The sequence below is a fragment of the Amphiprion ocellaris genome, chromosome 1 (assembly GCF_022539595.1).
Source record: "Amphiprion ocellaris isolate individual 3 ecotype Okinawa chromosome 1, ASM2253959v1, whole genome shotgun sequence".
Taxonomy (NCBI): domain Eukaryota; kingdom Metazoa; phylum Chordata; class Actinopteri; family Pomacentridae; genus Amphiprion; species Amphiprion ocellaris.
In genome coordinates this window covers 6698035-6717647 of record NC_072766.1, presented here as the reverse complement: position 1 = coordinate 6717647, position 19613 = coordinate 6698035, and the positions used below count along the sequence as shown (strand labels likewise).

The 19613-nt window shown below is 39.8% G+C and overlaps 1 protein-coding gene across 4 annotated transcripts in view; it reads left to right on the top strand.

The window, feature by feature from the left end:
- Positions 1-19613, top strand: part of pcdh17 (protocadherin 17) — a 62676-nt gene that overhangs the window by 15810 nt on the left and 27253 nt on the right. For 2 of the 4 annotated variants that reach the window (XM_055009567.1, XM_055009562.1), the window contains exons 3-4: positions 8301-8359; positions 8769-8938. In XM_055009567.1, the coding sequence (XP_054865542.1) occupies positions 8301-8359; positions 8769-8938 (229 nt within the window). Of the gene's footprint in view, positions 1-8300; positions 8360-8765; positions 8939-19613 lie in introns of all 4 variants that reach the window. The other 2 variants (XM_023290310.3, XM_023289520.3) reach the window with 1 other exon arrangement.

Genomic DNA, 19613 nt, shown 5'->3' with positions numbered 1-19613 from the left:
CAGTGGAAATAAATAGTGCCCCGAAAGTAATTTCGCTTGTTTTGGGATGCCATCACACAAGACAATAAAGTCACTTGAGCTGATTCAAGTGGCTCACTTACCAGTTAATAAGTGTGTTCCTTCAGTACTGGGACCACACACACACACACACACACAGAGACACACATCCATATACAGATACCCTCACACATGAAGACACCAATTCCCTGGTCTGGTAGAAGAGGATTATGACAGACTTCTCACTCAGTTCCAAAACCCCAGGGTCAGTCATATGAATTCCCTCAATTTGAATTTACTTTGCAGCTTGTTAGGATATGAATTGTGCCAATGCAACCCTCGTGAAGCTGGAATTAATTTTACTGCTGGAATATCTCGCTCACATGGCATTTCAGTGATCACACGTTCAACTTGCCTAAAGACAAATGTACAGCAGCTGGTGAGCAGGCAGAGTAAATTTGCAGTACTATATTGTTGGAGCTTGTTGCTTCTTTTGATGTTAAATATACAATAAAATCAGAGAGTTATTTTTCATGTATGTTTTTAGTTAAAAAAATGTAACCAAGAGATGACTTTAAAAAATATTTCCAAAATCTGAGTAAAAAGATGATTATTAAGATATAATTTGCAGTTAAAAAAAACCCCAAAAAACAACAACAACTCATTCATATGGCTGGGAGGTGTGAACAAATTGTCACCAAACCAGTTTGCAGCAAAGATTGCATTTAGTAGTGGTGGAGACAATAAGGGTGACAGATATGGTTTTTCCAGGACTAGTATCAATACCGATTATTAGTAATCAAGGAGACCAATAACCAATATTTGGAACCGATACACATTTGCAGTAGGAATCAAAATCTTGGTGTCAAACTTACGAATAACACAAACTCTGACAATCCACTTCATTGAAATGCCTTTGGTTTACTAATGTTTTATAAATGTTTGATTAAAAGAAAGCTTATCAACATTTGTCCTTCAGTGCTGGTTGGCTTTTACTCATAATGTGTAACCAATCAGATGCTGTGATTCAAGACCACAAACCAGAGCCATATTAGCGAACGTTTAAACTCATTTATTTCACTGAGAACTGGTTCAGCAGACATATCAATAGCGATTATCAAAAAAATGCTGAATTTCAGATGTGATAATCAGCCATCCAGATAACAAAATGACCCCTAGGAGAGAATGTAGGAAAGCAAAGCTCATGATATCACAAATCATCTGTACTACTTACTGCAAATAAACTCATACATTATACATTCGTACACAGAAAAAAGAAACAGCCTTGAAGTATATGTCAAGCCTCTGGATGTCTAGTATCAGTCTAGTAGTATCAGTATTCATTAATAATCATTTATGTCAATCTAAATATATACAATATAATATATCAGTATGCTCTCCTTCACAGAATGTGGATATTTTTTGCTCGAATTCTTTTATTCTGTCAAAAAAAAGGTATGTTATTTTGTAACTGAAACACTCATCTAGACTCCCGTTTATTTGATTTCATAGTATAGGTGTGTTGTAAAATGGGTCACAGTCAAATTGGTTTTATTTACTCCCATTTAGCAAAAGAAGTTGACAGTTTGCCACACTTTAGAGCCTCAGTTGTGTGTTTCCAATGTGGCAGATTATTGTAATCTTTACCCGAGGGGATGTTGGTCAACATTATAATGGTTTATGGGTAACGTTCTTTTTGGCTAGATAAGGATGAATCATTCAATAATAACTTAATCAGCCCATTAATAAATCAATTACATGCAAAGGAGTTAAAAAACAGATTATTTTATTTATATATTTTGTAATTTGTGGTAAACAGATTATTCTGTATTGCTACATGCCTTTTATGGCAAGCCTTCTAAGCCATTTTGCTTATGCAGGATTTAGTTTACCCCATCATTTGATTTTTCATGAATTATAAAATAGGCTAGCCTGTAAGATCTTCAGCACCTGCAATGGTATGTGTGTGCCCTGTAAGTGTGGGAGAAAGCGAGAGAAATAAGTCCAAGGATATGCACTCCCTCTGGAGGTTTGCATTTTACTAGATTCTACGTGAGCTGGTTCTCAAGATGTTAATGACAGGCTTAAGAATAAAAAAGCTTAATAATGCGTTGCTGATCATCTCTCTGTGTCTGCTTATGCCTCGGAGTCTTTTTTTTTGTGCTCTTTAAATTACAAACATTACTAAAAATGGATTTTTTTTTCTTTAAAAACAGCAGCTCTTAATATTGATAGACTCTCAAATGCAACTATACCACTTGTGCATAGGGAATCTAAAGAAATGTGACCAACGTAGCCATTTGTAGACAGAAGATAAAATTATATCTATGCTTGCTCGGGCTCTTCTTCAAAAAGAATAATAAATTACCAGTAAAAGCACAGACTGTCCTTCCTTTTTTCCATTCACCTATCGTTGATTTTAGCCCTCTAACTCAGTCTGTGGTTGGAATAAAGAGTCAACTCTTTCCATTACATTTGGTTTTTGTTTTGTTTTTTTTCCATGTGGAGCGTTTCTTTTTTGGAAACTGGGTGAAAAATGTTCCACTAAGACGACTTAATGCTTTCCATTGGCCTCCTAATAGGCATTTCTAATGACACTGTATGGTCAACCAAAATAATAGACAATCAATGAGAGTGGTTGCATATTCATTATGAATATTGTGTCTTTGCTGTTGAACAATGAATATGCAAAGGACAGGTCATGCTTTATGCAACTCTATATAAAAGCCTCCAAAGTGCTACTTAGCCTTATTTAATGAAGGAAAAAGCCCCATTCTGTGCTAAATGAACATGAACTCAAAAAACTATAAAGAAAGAATAAAAAGAAATGCAGTTCTGTTATGAACTGTGAATTATGGCAAACCATGATTAGCAAGATGAGACTACTGAGTTGAATTAGAGCTGCCGGCGTCACCAGCATTCATAATAAACCAGCATTTTTTACAATAACCCTTTTAGTAGTTCTAAAACAAAATATAGTCACAATATTTCATGGCAGCAGCAACTAGCACATGCACATGTGGGCGGCTCCATTCAGCTTGAGTTGTATTAGATTTGTGGTGCTGAAGTCGAGTTCACTACAATTAGAGATGGGGAGGAGAGGAGAGACTGTCAGTAAGGGAGATACTTTGCATGACTAATCGCTAGGGGTGGGACAAATAATCAATATATTCCGATACAGTCTCTAGTGATATGTTATCATTACGCTGGCACTGATTGCACAGTGTGCTCTCTTGCTTTAGTGAGGTGTTTCTGTCTGTTCTTGCAGACATTTGTGAAATATTCAATAACGGCCCACATTAACTATCTATAAAGAAACGCCATCTAATGCTGTATCAGAAAGGATGAATACTGCATCATCACAAATTACATCAACTGTCAGCTCAGTCGTTTGTATGGTAGCCTTGGTAACCTGCCATCTTGTGACCAACGTTACGGTATAGAGGAAAATCAGTTCACTGTATGGCGGTAGCAAATCAGTCTGCACCTGATGCAGACTGATTTGCAACAAGTATATAAATTCATTCAAGACTGCAACAGAATGCTATACCTCACAGATACCGAGTAGCAGGAGATGATGCATCCTGCATCTCAACATATATGAATAATGAGGGCTGCAAATCAACACAAATTGCAAATTTCTGTGAATGTTTTCGGTTCAGCCAGGAAAGACAGACACAGAATCTCTAATAAATTGTCTTGGAAGTCTGTAACACCAAGCATCCTGCTGTGAAATTGTAAACAAAAATGTACAGAATCTAAGATCTTCATCCAAAACTAGCAGATGTAGGAGATTCCAGTACAAACAGTGCGGTTCAGATGAACAACCTAACAGAGTAGGTATGAATGTCTTCTTACTGGTGGGGATATTTTTTTCCACTTTATGCGGAGGTCTGTTGAACATGCATGCTTGATTTCAGCTGAGCCTCCAGTCATTCATACAACTTGAGTACCAGTTTAACTACTATTTTGAGCATTTGACAAAAACAGCTCACCTGGGTACCTCAGAATTATGTGTGGTTGTGTTTGAGTATCACTGACAACCAGCAGAGAATATTAAAGAGCTTATTTGTCTTCTTTGGTTGTTGTTGTTCTTAGATAGACATACTTCAAAAATCATTTGTTGTCAGACCTTTTTGAAACCTGTTTTCCAGTAGGCTTTCTTTGTGGGAAGACGGCAAATTATGTAGCTGTGTGCATTTATAGTCTAATAAATCACAGCCTTATTGAAAGTGATGGCATGTTCAGCGTTATTTAGAGTAGAAGACACAATAGATAAGTTCATGTGCAACATAGCATCAAAATGACACACAAAAAAAGAAAAATTCTACTGCTGTCCAATACCATGATCGCTTATCAGCGGTCGGCATAAGTTTCAAGGTGACAAACAATGTCGTGTCACCTTGAAATCCAAACTTGTCATTAAACATAAAAGACATCTTCTCGCTGACTATTTTATGATTGATTACTGTCCACAATCATTAGTCAGAGGCATTCATCTAGACTGATAAGACCTCAGTACGCTCGAAATCTGTCTGGTGTAGCTTTTAGCGTCATCAGGAGTCCTACCTCACTTGTCTGAAATTCATTTGGACGTGACCTCTTCTAAATTATTTGGAAGATAGTGGGAGATACTTAGTAGGCAGTAGACTGTGATGGCTTTAGGTTCACTTAAGCCCATTGATTGATTGGGGTGCTATCTCTAGGAAGATGTTTCAATGCTAATTAGATCTGATCCCTTACAATTGCTCCTCAGTCACTATGTAATCAATGCAGCCCTGTTATTTCCTTGTTTCTCCACCCCTTTTCCCTTACTTCCTCTGTCATCCTCTCATTTTGCTGTTTGGCTCTGCTTTTCTCTTGTCTTATATTTCCTGCTTTTGTTGCATCCTCCACTTCTTAACTTGTTTACTTCTGTTTTATCCTTTATTCCTATTTGGCTGTTGCCGATCTACTTCAAGAGTTTTCCAAGAGGAATAAACTCCCTTAGTGGTAATGTCACTCACATGCAAGCACTGAAATGGAGACGTAGTTTGTAAAATTAAAACCTGCAGTCGAGGTCTCTTTGGTATACTGACAAGGGGATGGTTGATTAGGAACCGCTCACACCATCTGACCTGACAAATCACATGTACTCACATGCACAGAATGAGAATTATGTGTGTGTTTTCTGGAAGACAGTGAAGGACAAATGCATGTATCATACCTAGCAGCGATACATGGAGGGGGGGGTGCACTCTTGTTCCTGTGAATAAGAGAGCTGTCCAATGATGTGTGAAAGAGAAGCTGCAATTTGTCCTCGTTCACCACCCCTACCTTAGATATCAAATACAAATATACACATGCGTGCGCACAAAGACGGATGTACACAAACATAGTCCCATAGAAATGAACAGTGCCCCCAAAAATGCACCAACATGCCCTGAGAGTAGAATAGCTCTCCAATATGCTCGTCCCATTTGTCTCAATCGGCCTGCTGCCTGAGCAGTCAGTCTTGGGGCCTCAATGGGAATACAGAATAGAGTGCAGCTTTTTACACTTACTCAGCCACACTGTACTCAGTATCATCTGACCTTTGTGGCCTTGCTACATGGACTAGATGCAATGCATCATTCACTGCTATTCAACAACATGCTTTTGCAATTCTCATCCACACTACCAAATAAACTAACCTCTGCTGATATCCACACAAAGTGGATTGACCCAAAACTGCTGAATCTCTCTTGTATTGAATAGGTTCAGTGCTCCTCGCAACCTTTGGGGTCAAAGGCACATGCTTTAGGTCAGTAAGTGAGCCAGATTTTTAAACCTTAAAGGCTGAATATACACACACTGCAATTTTGGTGAGTTCAATTTAGGTCACTGAAGTTCAGCTCATTTCAGCTCGCTTTAGTTTTGATCAGCTCGTTTCAAGAAGTCTTACGTTGGGGAAACATGTAGCATGCAGTTCTAAATGGTACTTGCAATGTTAAATGAATTTATGTGTTGTATAATACAGCGTCTTGATAATAATAATAAACCTACTCCACATCTATCCGCTATTTATCACACTCCCTCAAATTATCCTGTATTCATTGTGGGCTCTGACTGGCTCAGTACAAAGCAGCCCATACTGGCTGTTATCGACCCATTAATTGGAAAGTGGCCCATTGTAGTGAAAGGGCTGGGCAGTACAGACAGTCAGGAAGAGATGGAGGTTTAAGATCAGGCTGGACTAATTGGCAGGAAAGAGGTTTCTATGAAGTGGCGTAATGTGCTTTTTATTGGCTCGTGGGGGGTGGAGCGCATACTACTTTAAGTGTGACATGCATTCTTTTTTCCCATGATAAGAAAAATGCTACAATAGTGAAGAGCATGCAGTGGGGTTGTGTATTTCTATCTAATGCACTATGAAAGCAGTTTTTTTTGCTAAAACACAGTGGACCTTGCCCTCTTGACGGTATTTCATCAATAGTAGACACTACAGTGGTTTACAAATAAGAAAAAAAGAGCAGTTTTAGTTATTGAAATAAAGTGAATCTCTTTCTGTGAACAAGGATACCATTTGTTCTGTATGCACAGGTGCGGAGAGTAAATTGAACCATATAACAATAAGGAAAACCATTTTCTGTTAATGTCCTTTCCATCCTGATCAGACCTAGTGCTAACAGAGCTGAGTTGATTGAAAAGTGTGTCCAAGGTTGATTCCCTGGCCATAAAAGTACAGAAGGGGCACATCAATATAAAGACTTCCATCTGCCCGTTTTGAAAAACTCAGGCTGTTATCATTTCAATGCCAAATGATTTCAAACCTCCATTCTTCTCATACTTTGTGGTCAGATTCTGGGCTTTGATATATTCTGTGGGTGTTTTCTTTTAATATTGGTGAAGGCTGAGGTGGAATAACGTGTTGTAGGTAGAGATAAAGGTGCTGGCAAAAGCATGGAAGGTTAAAGTACGGAGGTGGCCTGTTTGACCTTCACACACCCTTTTTCATTCTGAGCCACCGCAGAGCACGGATGACATTGAAATACTCTATCGACTGTGAGTCAAGCTGTGCATGTGAAAAACCCTGGCACAAGGAGACATTATTCACTAAACATGACATTTTACCGCTATGGATTCAAGACAGAGAGTTGTGCACAACATAGGGTAATTATTTGTGTTAGTGTGATGGATACCGCTACAACAGTATGAAAGCTATTTCTCTTGAAGGCATTTGTTTCCATCATCCCTACCGTAACAGGGACTTTGAGATATTCTTGTAATAATTCCACCAAAATAATAACACAGCTTCTCTCGTCCTGCATTTGCGGCTTACACTGAAGTCTATATGTTTGATTGAAGTAGCTGTTTTCATTAATATAAAGGTTGATGGCTATTTCTGCAAATGCCACGAAGCACACTGCAATCTTTTTGACCTTTTATCTCCTTTGACATGATTAAAAACTCTAATATACTGTACATTGATATAATTGCCAAGAGAGTGAGACAAACTAGGACAGAGACAGAGTGCTTTCCTGTGCCAGTGTGATTGATCCAGTCTGTAAGGCAGTGTTGCCGAGGATTGAATGTTTGTGCAGTTTATGCAGCAAGGTTTGTACCAGTATTCCATTATACTCCTGTACTGTCATATGCGCTGTTTGTTTGTGCAAATGTATATGTACGATTTCACTGTGCATGTGTGTACAGGGATGTATAGGGTTTTCTTTTTCCAATCGATCCATATAGCGTGAAGCACCCCCCCATGTGTATGATCAGGTGGCACATATCAAGTAAACACCACATTGTTCAACACATACAAGCCCCGGTTTCCTCTAACAATTTATCTCTCTGTGTGAAAATGGCAAAAAAAAAAAAGGAAAGAAGTGTTGCGTTTCAGAGAGTCAGCAGTTTCTAACTGAAATGTTGTTAAATGGGACAAGGAGCAAATTGCATTTTAATTTCCATACAAACAGTGTTATAATTTGGATGCTAGATGTCCAGCTTCATCACAGTAACTGTAAAGTTTTCTATTTTCATCAGGACTATTCTCGTAGCAGTTATGGATTATATGATGCCTGCCAGATTTGATGTTCAGCTCTGTGGTTTAGTCTTGAATAGCTAATTAGCCTGCTTCATTCAGTTAATGAATTGCTCAGAACTTGGCGATAGAGCTCACATTTATAGTATTCCTTCCCCCCCCCCCTTTTTTTCCCCTACTCTGTCCTCTGCCTCATTTTTTCTGCCTAATTAATCATATGTCACCAGGAATTCTTGTTTCTCAGCAGGACTCATATCTGTAGAGCTTACTACATACTCTCTTCTCTCTCTCTTCTCCATAGACGGACAATTTCCCCACTGAGCCTAATTATATGGGCAGCAGACAACAGTTTGTTCAAAGGTAAGAGCTGGGATCTATAACCATCAGTACATCTCAGACCTTTGTTTTATTTCGTCCAATAGTGCCTGCCCAATACCATAACAACAGTAACTGTACTGGCAATTAACTGTACTGAGTGATACATCTATTTGGTTTAAAAGTGCAATACAAATAATATAATCCCGCAAGAAATCTTTTTTTGTGTGTGGTTAGCAGACAATGAGACAGTATTTTAGAAGCATTTTACTCCATCTTAAATTCTGTTATTACAATTTTGCACGTTTAGGATTTAGGGATGCTTATCAATGTTTCCATGTACCTAAACCTTCTGTTCGGGAAAAGCTAGAAAAGTTAATGAATTCTCAGCCATAGACTGCAAACTAATACTCTTTTCGGTTTTCGTTTGTCTTTGTTTTTCGTGTTACAGTAGCTCCACATTCAAAGACCCGGAGCGAGCGAGCCTCAGAGACAGCGGTCATGGTGACAGCGACCAGGCTGACAGCGACCAGGACACCAACAAAGGCTCCTGCTGCGATATGTCTGCGAAAGAAGCCCTCAAGTTGAAGGCTGCAAGTGTGAAACCGCCACCTTTGGAGCAAGGTGAGCTCTCGTCGGCCAATTTGATTGTACAAGAAATGAAAGATGCTGTGCAAGCCAACACTCGTGAGCCAAGCGACTGTAAATCCCATTTCTGTGCTGCTGTTATTTGGATTAATCATTGAGCTTTTGACTTGCCTGAACGCTCACAATCTGAACTTAAACTTGGCTACTTTATTCTCCCCTACTTTGTTCTCAGCACTTTTCTCATTTAATGTGTGTGTGTGTGTGTGTGTGTGTGTGTGTGTGTGTGTGTGTGTGTGTGTGTGTGTGTGTGTGTGTGTGTGTGTGTGTGTGTGTGTGTGTGTGTGTGTGTGTGTGTGTGTGTGTGTGTGTGTGTGTGTGTGTGTGTGTGTGTGTGTGTGTGTGTGTGTGTGTGTGTGTGTGTGTGAGAGTTGATGTGTGTTTTGGAGGGTGTGAGCGAGCGAGTGCGCATTCTATACACGTCCTCAGTTTATCAAAGCAGACAAGCCCATTATGTTTTTATAAGCCCAACTACTTCAGCCTCTCCATTTAGTCCCCCTTCCCAGAGCACCCGTCTCTGAAACTTTGATAATGGAACATGGAAAATGACTTAGTGAGCGGCAGGCGATGTAGCTTCGTAGTGTGGTGATTAAATATGAATAATTATTCTAACCGTCGTGGGTCGGGCAGATTACACATGACATGTGTAGAACAATAACTCCCCAGATATGCGTTGCTGCCGTTCCCCTCACCTCGCCCACCTTGCATGATGACTGCAGGGTCAGCGGAGGCAAGAAAGTCAAGATCATACATAGGCAGAGAGAAAAGTAATGAGGCAGGAGGTACAGTAAATGTCATGTACCTTGGTGTGTGCCATTACCTGCTTGGCAAAACAGATATTCCCACAGAAATACAAATTTGCAAAAAGTCTCTACAGCAAGAAGTAGGAAATATGTATCTAACAGTCTTGTATACTGAACATGGATTCTGTGTAATGGTGCTATTAATCCAGGGAACAGAAGGGCTGTTTTACTCCTTGCGGAAGGACAATGACAATTTGTGCGACACTCTGTGCCGCAATATGCATGTCTGACTAGATAGCATTTTTTTCTTTTCATTGGTTTTTAGAATGGAAAAAAAGCCACACACGTTGGCAAGAGAAATTGGCCAATTAAAAGGCTCCATATGTTTCTCATTTTGAAAATGTTCTCATTTAATTGTCCATGAGGGACCGAAAGGATCACATTTATACACACAAGACAAATGGCAAAGAGAGCTGAGAGAGAGTGTTGGGCTGTTGTCAGTCAGAAAAAAATCATCCCAATACAAAATTATCAGTGGATGTGTGCTGAAACTGTCGGCTAGAGCTGACCACAGCCTGTCCGTTCACCTTTCTGTGTGTCGTCCTCGATCGGTTTGTTATTTTGCCACGAACAGGAGACCATCGTACACTCACACACACACTTAGAAGTCCGGCGGTGCTGGTGAAAGGCTCTAACCTGCCTTTACTTGTTTCTCTCGCATTGCTACCCTCCCATTTATTCTCACCCTCTGCTGTGTTTTCACCCCCCACTCCATGACTTTCGTTCCACTTCTCTACCTCTCCTTGTTTGGGGAAATCAATTGATGTGAGATTAGACAGTTAACTGGCTGCAGCTGGCTGTGTTTAGACAATAACATAGGGGCTTAGCTAAGCTGTGGGGGAGGGCAGGGGCAGGAGGCCACGGCATGGTGCAAGAGCGGTGATGAGGAGTGAGAGGTGGCGAACATCAATCTGACAGTGTTCCAGTGCATCTTTATTAACTGGCAAAAATATCAGTTGAAAGCTCAAAAGGCCTCGCTCTGAGTTGGAGTTTTACATGAGAAAACCATACTGGAATGTAGATGGTAAAATATCTGCACTTACATAACGATTTTGACTACCTTGATGGCTTCGAAGAGCTTTACAATTTGTTTCTCATTCAGACAAACACATACTCACACAGCGATGGCCGCAGAGCTGCCATGAAAGGCTCCGACGTTTCAGCGTTGGGACAGAAATCGATGCACCAACCCAACTCTTACTGGGCGACTAACTAAACTACAACCCCTAATGTGATCTACTGTTGCTCAAACTCCAATGTCCTCTGCTCTGACAGGTCTACTTTTGTGTTTTATGGCCTCCTGCCCTTGCAGGAGCAGCATCTAAGCTCAGGAGTAGTCCCATCTGTCTGAATCAGACCCACTCACGTACAGGTAATATCGTCTTTTTATGGTTAGTTAATGAGGCTTAGTAGAAAGAATAAAGCAAATAGAGGAAAGTGAAGCATGAGCTATTCAACGCAGTCTGTCGTAATGCGCTTCTTTACATTCAGCCGTAGTCATCTGTGGTTTAATAAAGCCGCCCTTGTGCATAGACATATACGGTACACATGGAGCCACATAGGTGTTATCAGGTGAAAAGAAGAAAAGGGATCTTGTCATTGGTCACCGTCCCAGGGGTTGTTTTTCTGTAGGCTTATTCTTTTCACATCTTAGCACTTAGCATCTACTTCATAGGTCTCTTTCTATACCCCCCTCCCTTCTTCATCCCATCTTAAGTCCTCTGTTTCCCTCTAAGCATAGCCCTCCCAATTACTCTCTGTAGCTCTCTCTGCTTTCCTGCCAGAACACTGCGGCCTCATTCACTGGCTCAGTATAAACAAAACTACAAGTGCACAAAGCATGTAGTTCAAGTCCCAATCAATCCACAAACCTGTTTCCCTTCTTAACCTTGGGAGTCACTATGTGGTAGCCTACAGTGTATGCACAATTGTGTGTCTTTCTCCTGTTTTTGTTTCTGATTTACCATCCTTTGTTAGCTCTTTTCTCTCTTATTTTACTTTCTTTCCCCTCAATTTATCAGTTTCTACTTGTGCTCTCATCTAGTAACAGGCATCAGTAGGACAAACAAATGAACAAAAAAAAAACACTCTCCCTTATCCCGTACTTGCAATTCATCTTCTTGTCTCATGTTCAGTACGGTTTCCTTCCAGACAACATAATCTGGACATTGTCGCATCATGGACCAGTCTCAAATTGATTAATTAGTCCTGCAAAATTGGTAGCAATGTATTAATTAAGTTTAAGTATATCAAATGCATTTTTTTCCAGTTCTAAACGGCGATTAATTGATGCTCCAACGTGCCTGCAGCAGACATTAATACTGGCTTGTCTGGCTCTGGCGGAGTGGCTGGCAGCACATGGTTCGCCTCTGTGGAGATGACTGCCATAGTCGCTATCACGAATAGACAGGCGGCAGTGGTGTAGCGAGATGTTACCCACTGATAGGGCTGTCCGAGTAAATGGAGAGAGAGAGGGATGATGGAGGAGGGCGAGTGCGGAGAGGGACGGATACTGTTTGACTGTACCAGCTGACCCATCCTAATTAGCTGTGACTGGATTATGGTAATCAAACCACCTCCTGCCTTGTTTTAAAAAAGGGAGGCATGAGTGGGACAGAGGCGGAGGGCGGTGGTGGTGGTGGTGGGTGGGAGGAGGATGTGATACTACAACTACAAGGACAGCGAGAATACAGTGAGGAGAGGCTGCATGGGATGTGTTCGTATGACAGCGGTGAAATAGACTTTTCTGTTATTTGTGGCAGGGTGGAAGAAATCCCCACCTCCGCATCATCCCTACAGCGTGTGAATAGCTGAAATAAGCCATACTTTGTCAAATTTTCTCATATGCAAAATTCCGAAGTGGATAAATGATAACATTGACATTAAATTCAGTTCTTATTCAGCAAACCCCTTATATTTATTGCCTTCTCTGTGGGTGTTAAGTAATTTGTGGTGCTGAGGTGTCAGTGATATGTGGTACTAAAGAGATGTTCCAAAAACATCTGTTGCCCTCTTCTTTGCTCTCTGTTTTAAGATTAGAGGAGCATTGGTTAGGGAATTGAGGATGTGGCTATGGCTTTATGGCGCACTTTGGGCCTTTTATTCTGTTATGCAGGATTTCATTTTTTTTCTCATTTTCATCAATTTCAAAAGCTTAATGGACGAAAAACTGAAGTACTTGGTTTTGCATGGATCATATATTTCATCCTATATGGATTTTATGTGGATTGTTCTTTATTTTCTGCAGCTTAAGTTAAGAGAAAATGTCTAGAAGTCCTATTGGAACATCTAAGGATATCTTACTATAAGTATTTCATACAATTATGCCTCTTAGGATAACTATTTATCTCTTTAGTTATCATGTTTATCATTGCCATTTTAATTAAATGCAGTAGGTAAAAACAACAAGGGCATTGCAATGTATGTTTTAAAAATCTAAATCATGCAGTTGATTTTTGAGTAACCAGTATGACGCTGTAAGGGCGCATGATTTTTCATTCATCTGTAAAATCATGAGAAAATTACGGTCCTAATAAGTTATTTGGTTAGTATAATAGGGTTTCTCTTCCAGGCCACACTGAGACCAAACAAACTAAATATTCAGACTTTAATCCATCTTACATATTCACCCATCATCCCTTGTGGCAGTTCTAATCTTAAGACTCTGGTATTACTGTTCTTCTCCAAAGCATCTTGAGTCCTCACAATCGCAATCTTTCCTTTTTTCTTTTCATTCAGAGCAATTAATTTTAAATCATGAGTGAACTTTTGATAAAAAAAATTGCAATTCCAAGATTAATTGACTGGTCAGAAGTGAGATCAGATGCCCTTTTCACACTTGTAGCCATGGCAACCTCTATCTTGCTCGCCTGGCCTTCAATAAACCTTTATCTGACTCTTGGAAAAGGGCATTCCGTTCAACATCATTCATATTTCATGGACAGATAAATGCAGACATGTTTTTCATAGGGAGTGTAGATGTGTATTACATCTATAATTTGAATGCTTCTGAATTTGTATTCAGAATGCAGTACTATCAGCCTGACAGGACTTCATCTCTGGCATGTATACTTTTGATGCAAACAATGTGCTATTTGTATATAGAACTACATGGGTCACAATCAATATGTATGTAAATGTATTCTGCCGATATTGTTATTTAGAATTTCCTTTAAAGTTTTCTGTAGAAAATATAAAGTGCTTTTATTATGACTGACTAATTGTGCTATTAAAGGCAAACTGAAGGAAATTACTTATTATTATTAGGGTTCAACTTTAGGGGTGAATTACTGTTCATAATCGAAGTAAGGGTTTTAGCTGAAGCAAGACAAAGACAGACAGTCTGAGAAAGACAAAAGCAGTTCAGATACTGCACAAGTGAAACCCAAGAAAACAAATGAACAAAGCAACACAAAATCTGGCTGCTGAACGACAGGCTGCTTGAAGACGCACTTTTTCTGAAACATTTCCAGTGGGCATTGAATCCAAAGTGGAATTGTGATGGAACAATGGCGTAGCCAGAATGTGACTCAGTCATATCATGTGGACAAAGAAGCTGACTTTTGGATATTTATTCATCAGATGTAAACTGAAACGGCAAACAGCAGTTACTGATGTTATGTGGGACTGAAGAGTGATGACTCAATGACATTACAAAAGACAGTACCTTGTTGCCGTCAACAGATTTCTCATACCTGTAATGTTTGTATACAGTGTGTAATAATGTACGTTTTCGCCCCGTAATCAAGGCACTTCATGGCAACCGTACATATATTCTTAGTCTATATATATATATATATATATATATATATATATATATATATATATATATATATATATATATATATATATATATATATATATATATATATATATATATATATATATATATATATATATATATATATATCGGCGTGATAACAGCTATAGCGCAATAATTTTTCATTAATTTACACAAATATAAATGCAAAATGCACAGACCTTTATCAGCATTAGAAAACAGATCCTGTTTCTCATCACCATTAATATGTTTTTCGCACCTATAACATTAGTATACAGGATGTGTGATATTATACTATATAATATACATGGCTTTCATTGAGTTCCATGTAATCAGCGTACTTAATTGCAGCCTTCCATATATTCTTTGTAGACATACATATTGTGACAAAAAGAAATATAGCACAATAATTTCATTTGTTTGCACGTAAAAAGAATGCAAAAAAAAAAACATTCTTTCTTCTTACTGGCTTTTTCCAAGCTGAAAGCAAAAGCTTTTATTGTTTTCCCATTAGCAAGCTGGGACAATAAACTTGTTTAAAACCTTAGTTGGGTTGTACTCTCCACTGCAGAGAGGGCATTGTTAATGTGTGATTCTTCACAGGATGTTAAAATAATTGTTCTGCAGGTTAATGGACAAACATCTGCTGAGAGAAACTTAATCTGAGAGCATCGTAATTAGTCAGTTTACAAATATTGCTCGAAACAGGTAGCATATGGAGGAGTCATGGTTTCATGTGATGCTATCACATCTGTCTGTTTAAACATGATTAATTAAGGCCGTCAGGGCGTGTTTACACCCGTTGTTCCAATGGAGACATGCACATGCGTCATTCCAGTGAACTCTCTCACAGCAGCTAGTATGACTCGATGTGTTACAGACTTTCTCTTTGCCTGTTAGCTCTTTCCATCTGTAATCATTAATTTAAAAATTAGGATCAGTTTTAGCTCCTGTGTGTGAAGTATCTGCCGAGTTCTAATATCAAACCACCAAAGAATCTATCTAAGTCTGTAGCATGGCCTTGGGGAGTAGATTAGAAAAACAAGCATCATCTGAAAACAGCAGCCAGATGCTCATGTTTCTTCTTATTGTTTGTGCGAGCCATTGGGCAGAGAGGATTTGTCTCTGAGACTTTCATCTTTTCCTGCTCCTCATCTCCTCGGCGTTCCATGGCCTGTCCCTGGCTGGGCTGATAGCCTGATTCATGGCAACATCACCAGCTACTTTCCTGGTGGGCAAAATAAGAACCATCAGCAATCTGGACTTCTCCAGGATGCATCACTCAAAGTCACATAAGATTTGTGAGTGTTTGTGTGCACATACACATGTGCTGGATTGTGCGTTCACCCCATTCTTAGAGGATGTGGTGGTATCGCACAGCAGTGAGGCGATTTGCGGCTAAGCTAGTAGAATCCTGTGGAAAGCCTAAAATCTTGTGGGGTGAAGGGAGGGGAAATATCACAGTCTTAGGATTTCTTCTCTCTCATTATGGAAGATTTAAAGGGATTAGTCTATTTCCTTTAATACACAAAGTTTTATTAAATTCTATTGTTATGATTGTGGTTCATGAAGGGTAATGTCCATTCTTGTGTCCTTCGTCTTGTGTGGAATGTGTCTGGTTTTGGGCCGGGCAGGCTGTGGGGTGTGATTTCCTCCCCTAAACCTCAGCCCGCCTGCATGGCGGATCACCGCCTGATCCTCATTCAGCTAGTGAAGCCTATCTCAAGCACTGTGGCACCACAGTGTTGGAGAGGATTGATGAATATCTCAAACTCTTACCACTTGGGCTGTAAATCTCTGACATTATTCCTTCACCCTGGTAGCCACAATGAATAATTACGGCATGTTTATGGAAGCAGCAAGCGAAAATGTGTCTTATTTCATTTTAAGCACCATTATAACCTCTCAACATGGCATGATTGGACTTCTCATCTTATAAAAGACTGTTTACAATCCCATTGCCATTGAGAATGTTTTTCTCCTGCACCTGCATTAAGGGTTGCTGACCCTAAATGCTTGTAGATGCCCAACACTCTTTCCCAACACTGCCATATAATGAGAACATGACAGGGTATTAATCCAAGTGTGCGCTCACTCATATTAAACCAGAAAAAACACACAAAGCCATTTAAAACTGTGCAAAGTGTTATTCAAAGCCCATTAAAAAATGTAGGTGCACTGAGGATGAGGATTAGTCCAGAGTCATAGAGATTTAAAGGTAATCACTTCTTCTCAACCATACTGTTAAAGCTTTATCCACTGTCGGGTCCAGTTAAACATCAGTGATATCATTATTATTATTATTTTGGTCAGTCATACTCACTGTTTTTAGTAAACTGAATTTATAACCACACTATCAAACACACTTTTTTATGTTCAACTGTCTGGCTTTTGTTATTGCTCTTATCTGAGGCCTCATCTGGCGGGTGAATTTGACTGTGTTTGTTTTAATGCCTCATTTGTGCATAATAGAATTCAGAAAGTGAGGCTTGGTGGTTTGATTAGTTTGCATATTTTCAAGTTTACAGTTTATACATCACACAGGCGTGCTTGCTGTAAACACACTAGTAACCTACATTATTACCCATTATATATGCTTACACACTGCTGAGAGTTAACTGAGAAAAAACCCTCAGTAAAACTTGTTTGTACTGAACACACTTAAGATATATTCCCTCAAAGCAGCAGCCAGAGAGACAATCCAGGGTATTTATCAGCTCCATCATCATGACAGACATGTTTCCGCTCCCAGTTGTTCTCTTTGTAATCACATAAACAGCAACCTTGTAAATGTGGTGTCTGTGCTATAAATGAAATTAATTAACTTCATGTGCCTGAGCCCCATGACAGTGCAGCCTACGTTTGTTTTTTCTTTCTTTTTCTCCCCAGGCATTAACCTCTCTCTGTAAAGCTTTGCTAAATTCGTGATTACAGCGTACACAATTAGGATGTTATCACAACTTTTGATGCTGATATATGTTAAGATAGACACACTGCTGCCGAATTCAGAGAATGGAGATGTTGCAGCAGTTTTTCAGATTACGGGTGGTACTGCGTGAGGCTTTTGCTGAAAACAAGGCTTTGCAGTCCTGTGCTGGTATCTGTGAGTCTGTTTGACACACAGACTGAATGACAGCTCGACTGTGAGTTTCCAGAACATCTATTGCATTTGGACTCTGCTTGTATGTTTCTGTTCTGCACTAAGGGAATGATTGATCATGAAATTTTGAATCGTGGGCTGTTAAAGAACCATTTACCCCCAACTTTCCACAGGTTAAACAAGCGAGCAGTCATAGTCCAATTTTTTTTGTACAGTATTGTTTTTGTCACAGCACCTCTCGGGGAGAATGTGTTGCAGAGCAGCAGCAGAATTGTTCTAGTATCTGCTCTCAGTGGGTGAAACATGTTGTCCAGCACAGCAGTAGGGAGGATACTACGGAGCAGATTATAATGATACAGAACATCGTCACTCCCTGGACCAGAGCCACTCTGCGGCCATCTGTCCTCTGTCCATGTACAGCTGGGCATTTGTGTATTTGTATATGTGGGTTCGTGTGTGTGTGTGTGTGTGTGTGTGTGTTGGATGTAATTCTAGACATTAACCACTCTCTTTTGCATATGCTTTGATAGCCTCTTTTATTTCCTCCTTATCAGTTTTCAGTCATATACATGATCATTCTCATCTCTTTCAGCACTCATTTACATGGTTTCAAACTTAATGTACGTTGGAAAAAACTAAATACTGTAGTTACTGGCTGTGAGGAAAGAGCTGCTTGTTCTGCTCCACTTCAAATCACCATACATTGGATTTAAATGAGAATAAATTAACTGGTCAGTTAGCATTTGTCATTATTTGCAACAGCTTATTGGCAAATAGTTGATTAATGGTAGAAGAGCATATTGATAAACAATACTTGCAGCTCTATTATTTATTGTAGATTTCTGTCGGTGTTGTAGCACTTAAAGCAGTTCTGAGATCAGTGGTTCTATCTTTTTAATTTAAGGATGGGTTTTGACAGCTGGTTCCATTTTGTACATGGTTTCATGTTGGTAAAAAAATCCATATTTGTGAAGTTTTCCAGCCAACAAATCCCTTAAATATCTCTCTCAGTTTGGCTGTAGCTTATTTTAGCTTTCTCTGAGACTACAGGCATCTGCAAAGAAGAAAAAGAAACTAGTGATGTACCGTATGTTCGTGACCATAAGGCGCACCGTATTAAAAGGCGCAGTCTCAGTTCCGGGTGCTATTTCTGTATTTAACACATACATAAGGCGCACCGGATTATAGAGCGCGTGCATGATAAAACATACCTGTACTAGCTTAAAACATGCATGCTAGCGTGTGTTTTAAAAAAGGCAGCGGAAGCAAAACTGAGTTCAGTTGTACTTTATTGAAGTATTTAGCAATGTTTTCACGTTGTTTTTTGATCAATCCTCATTCACAAATCCATCAAAGTCCTCATCTTCTGTATCCGAAATGAACAGCTGGGCTAGTTCTCCATGGAACACGCCAGGTTCCCGCTCGTCATTGTCAGAGTCAGTCTCGTTGCCGTGCGGCTCCTCATAAATGATGCCGGCTTTTGCGAGAGCTCGAACAACAGTGCAAGCAGACACGTTAGCCCAAGCATCCGCAATCCATTCACAAATTGTGGCGTAACTCGCCCGGCGCTGCCTCCCAGTCTTAGTAAAACTGTGTTCGCCATCTGTCATCCATCGCTCCCACGCCGTTCGCAACTTCACTTTGAACGCCCTGTTTACACCGATGTCCAGCGGTTGGAGTTCCTTCGTCAAGCCTCCCGGAATGATAGCAAGCTCCGAGTTCATTTGCTGCACTTGGTTTTTCACAGCGGCTGTGAGATGGACGCGCATGGAGTCACAGATCAACAGGGACGGTGACGCCAAACCCATGTTGTTTTGCATAATGCAAATACCGGCACTATATACCAACTGGGGGCGTGTCTTTAGCGTCTTCTTTCACGCCCACACTTCCCCCTTTAACGTTCTCATGCTGTCGTCTGTCACGTCCGCCTTTTCTCTATATAAGCAGCGTGTCAGCAGGAAATGCTCTCAG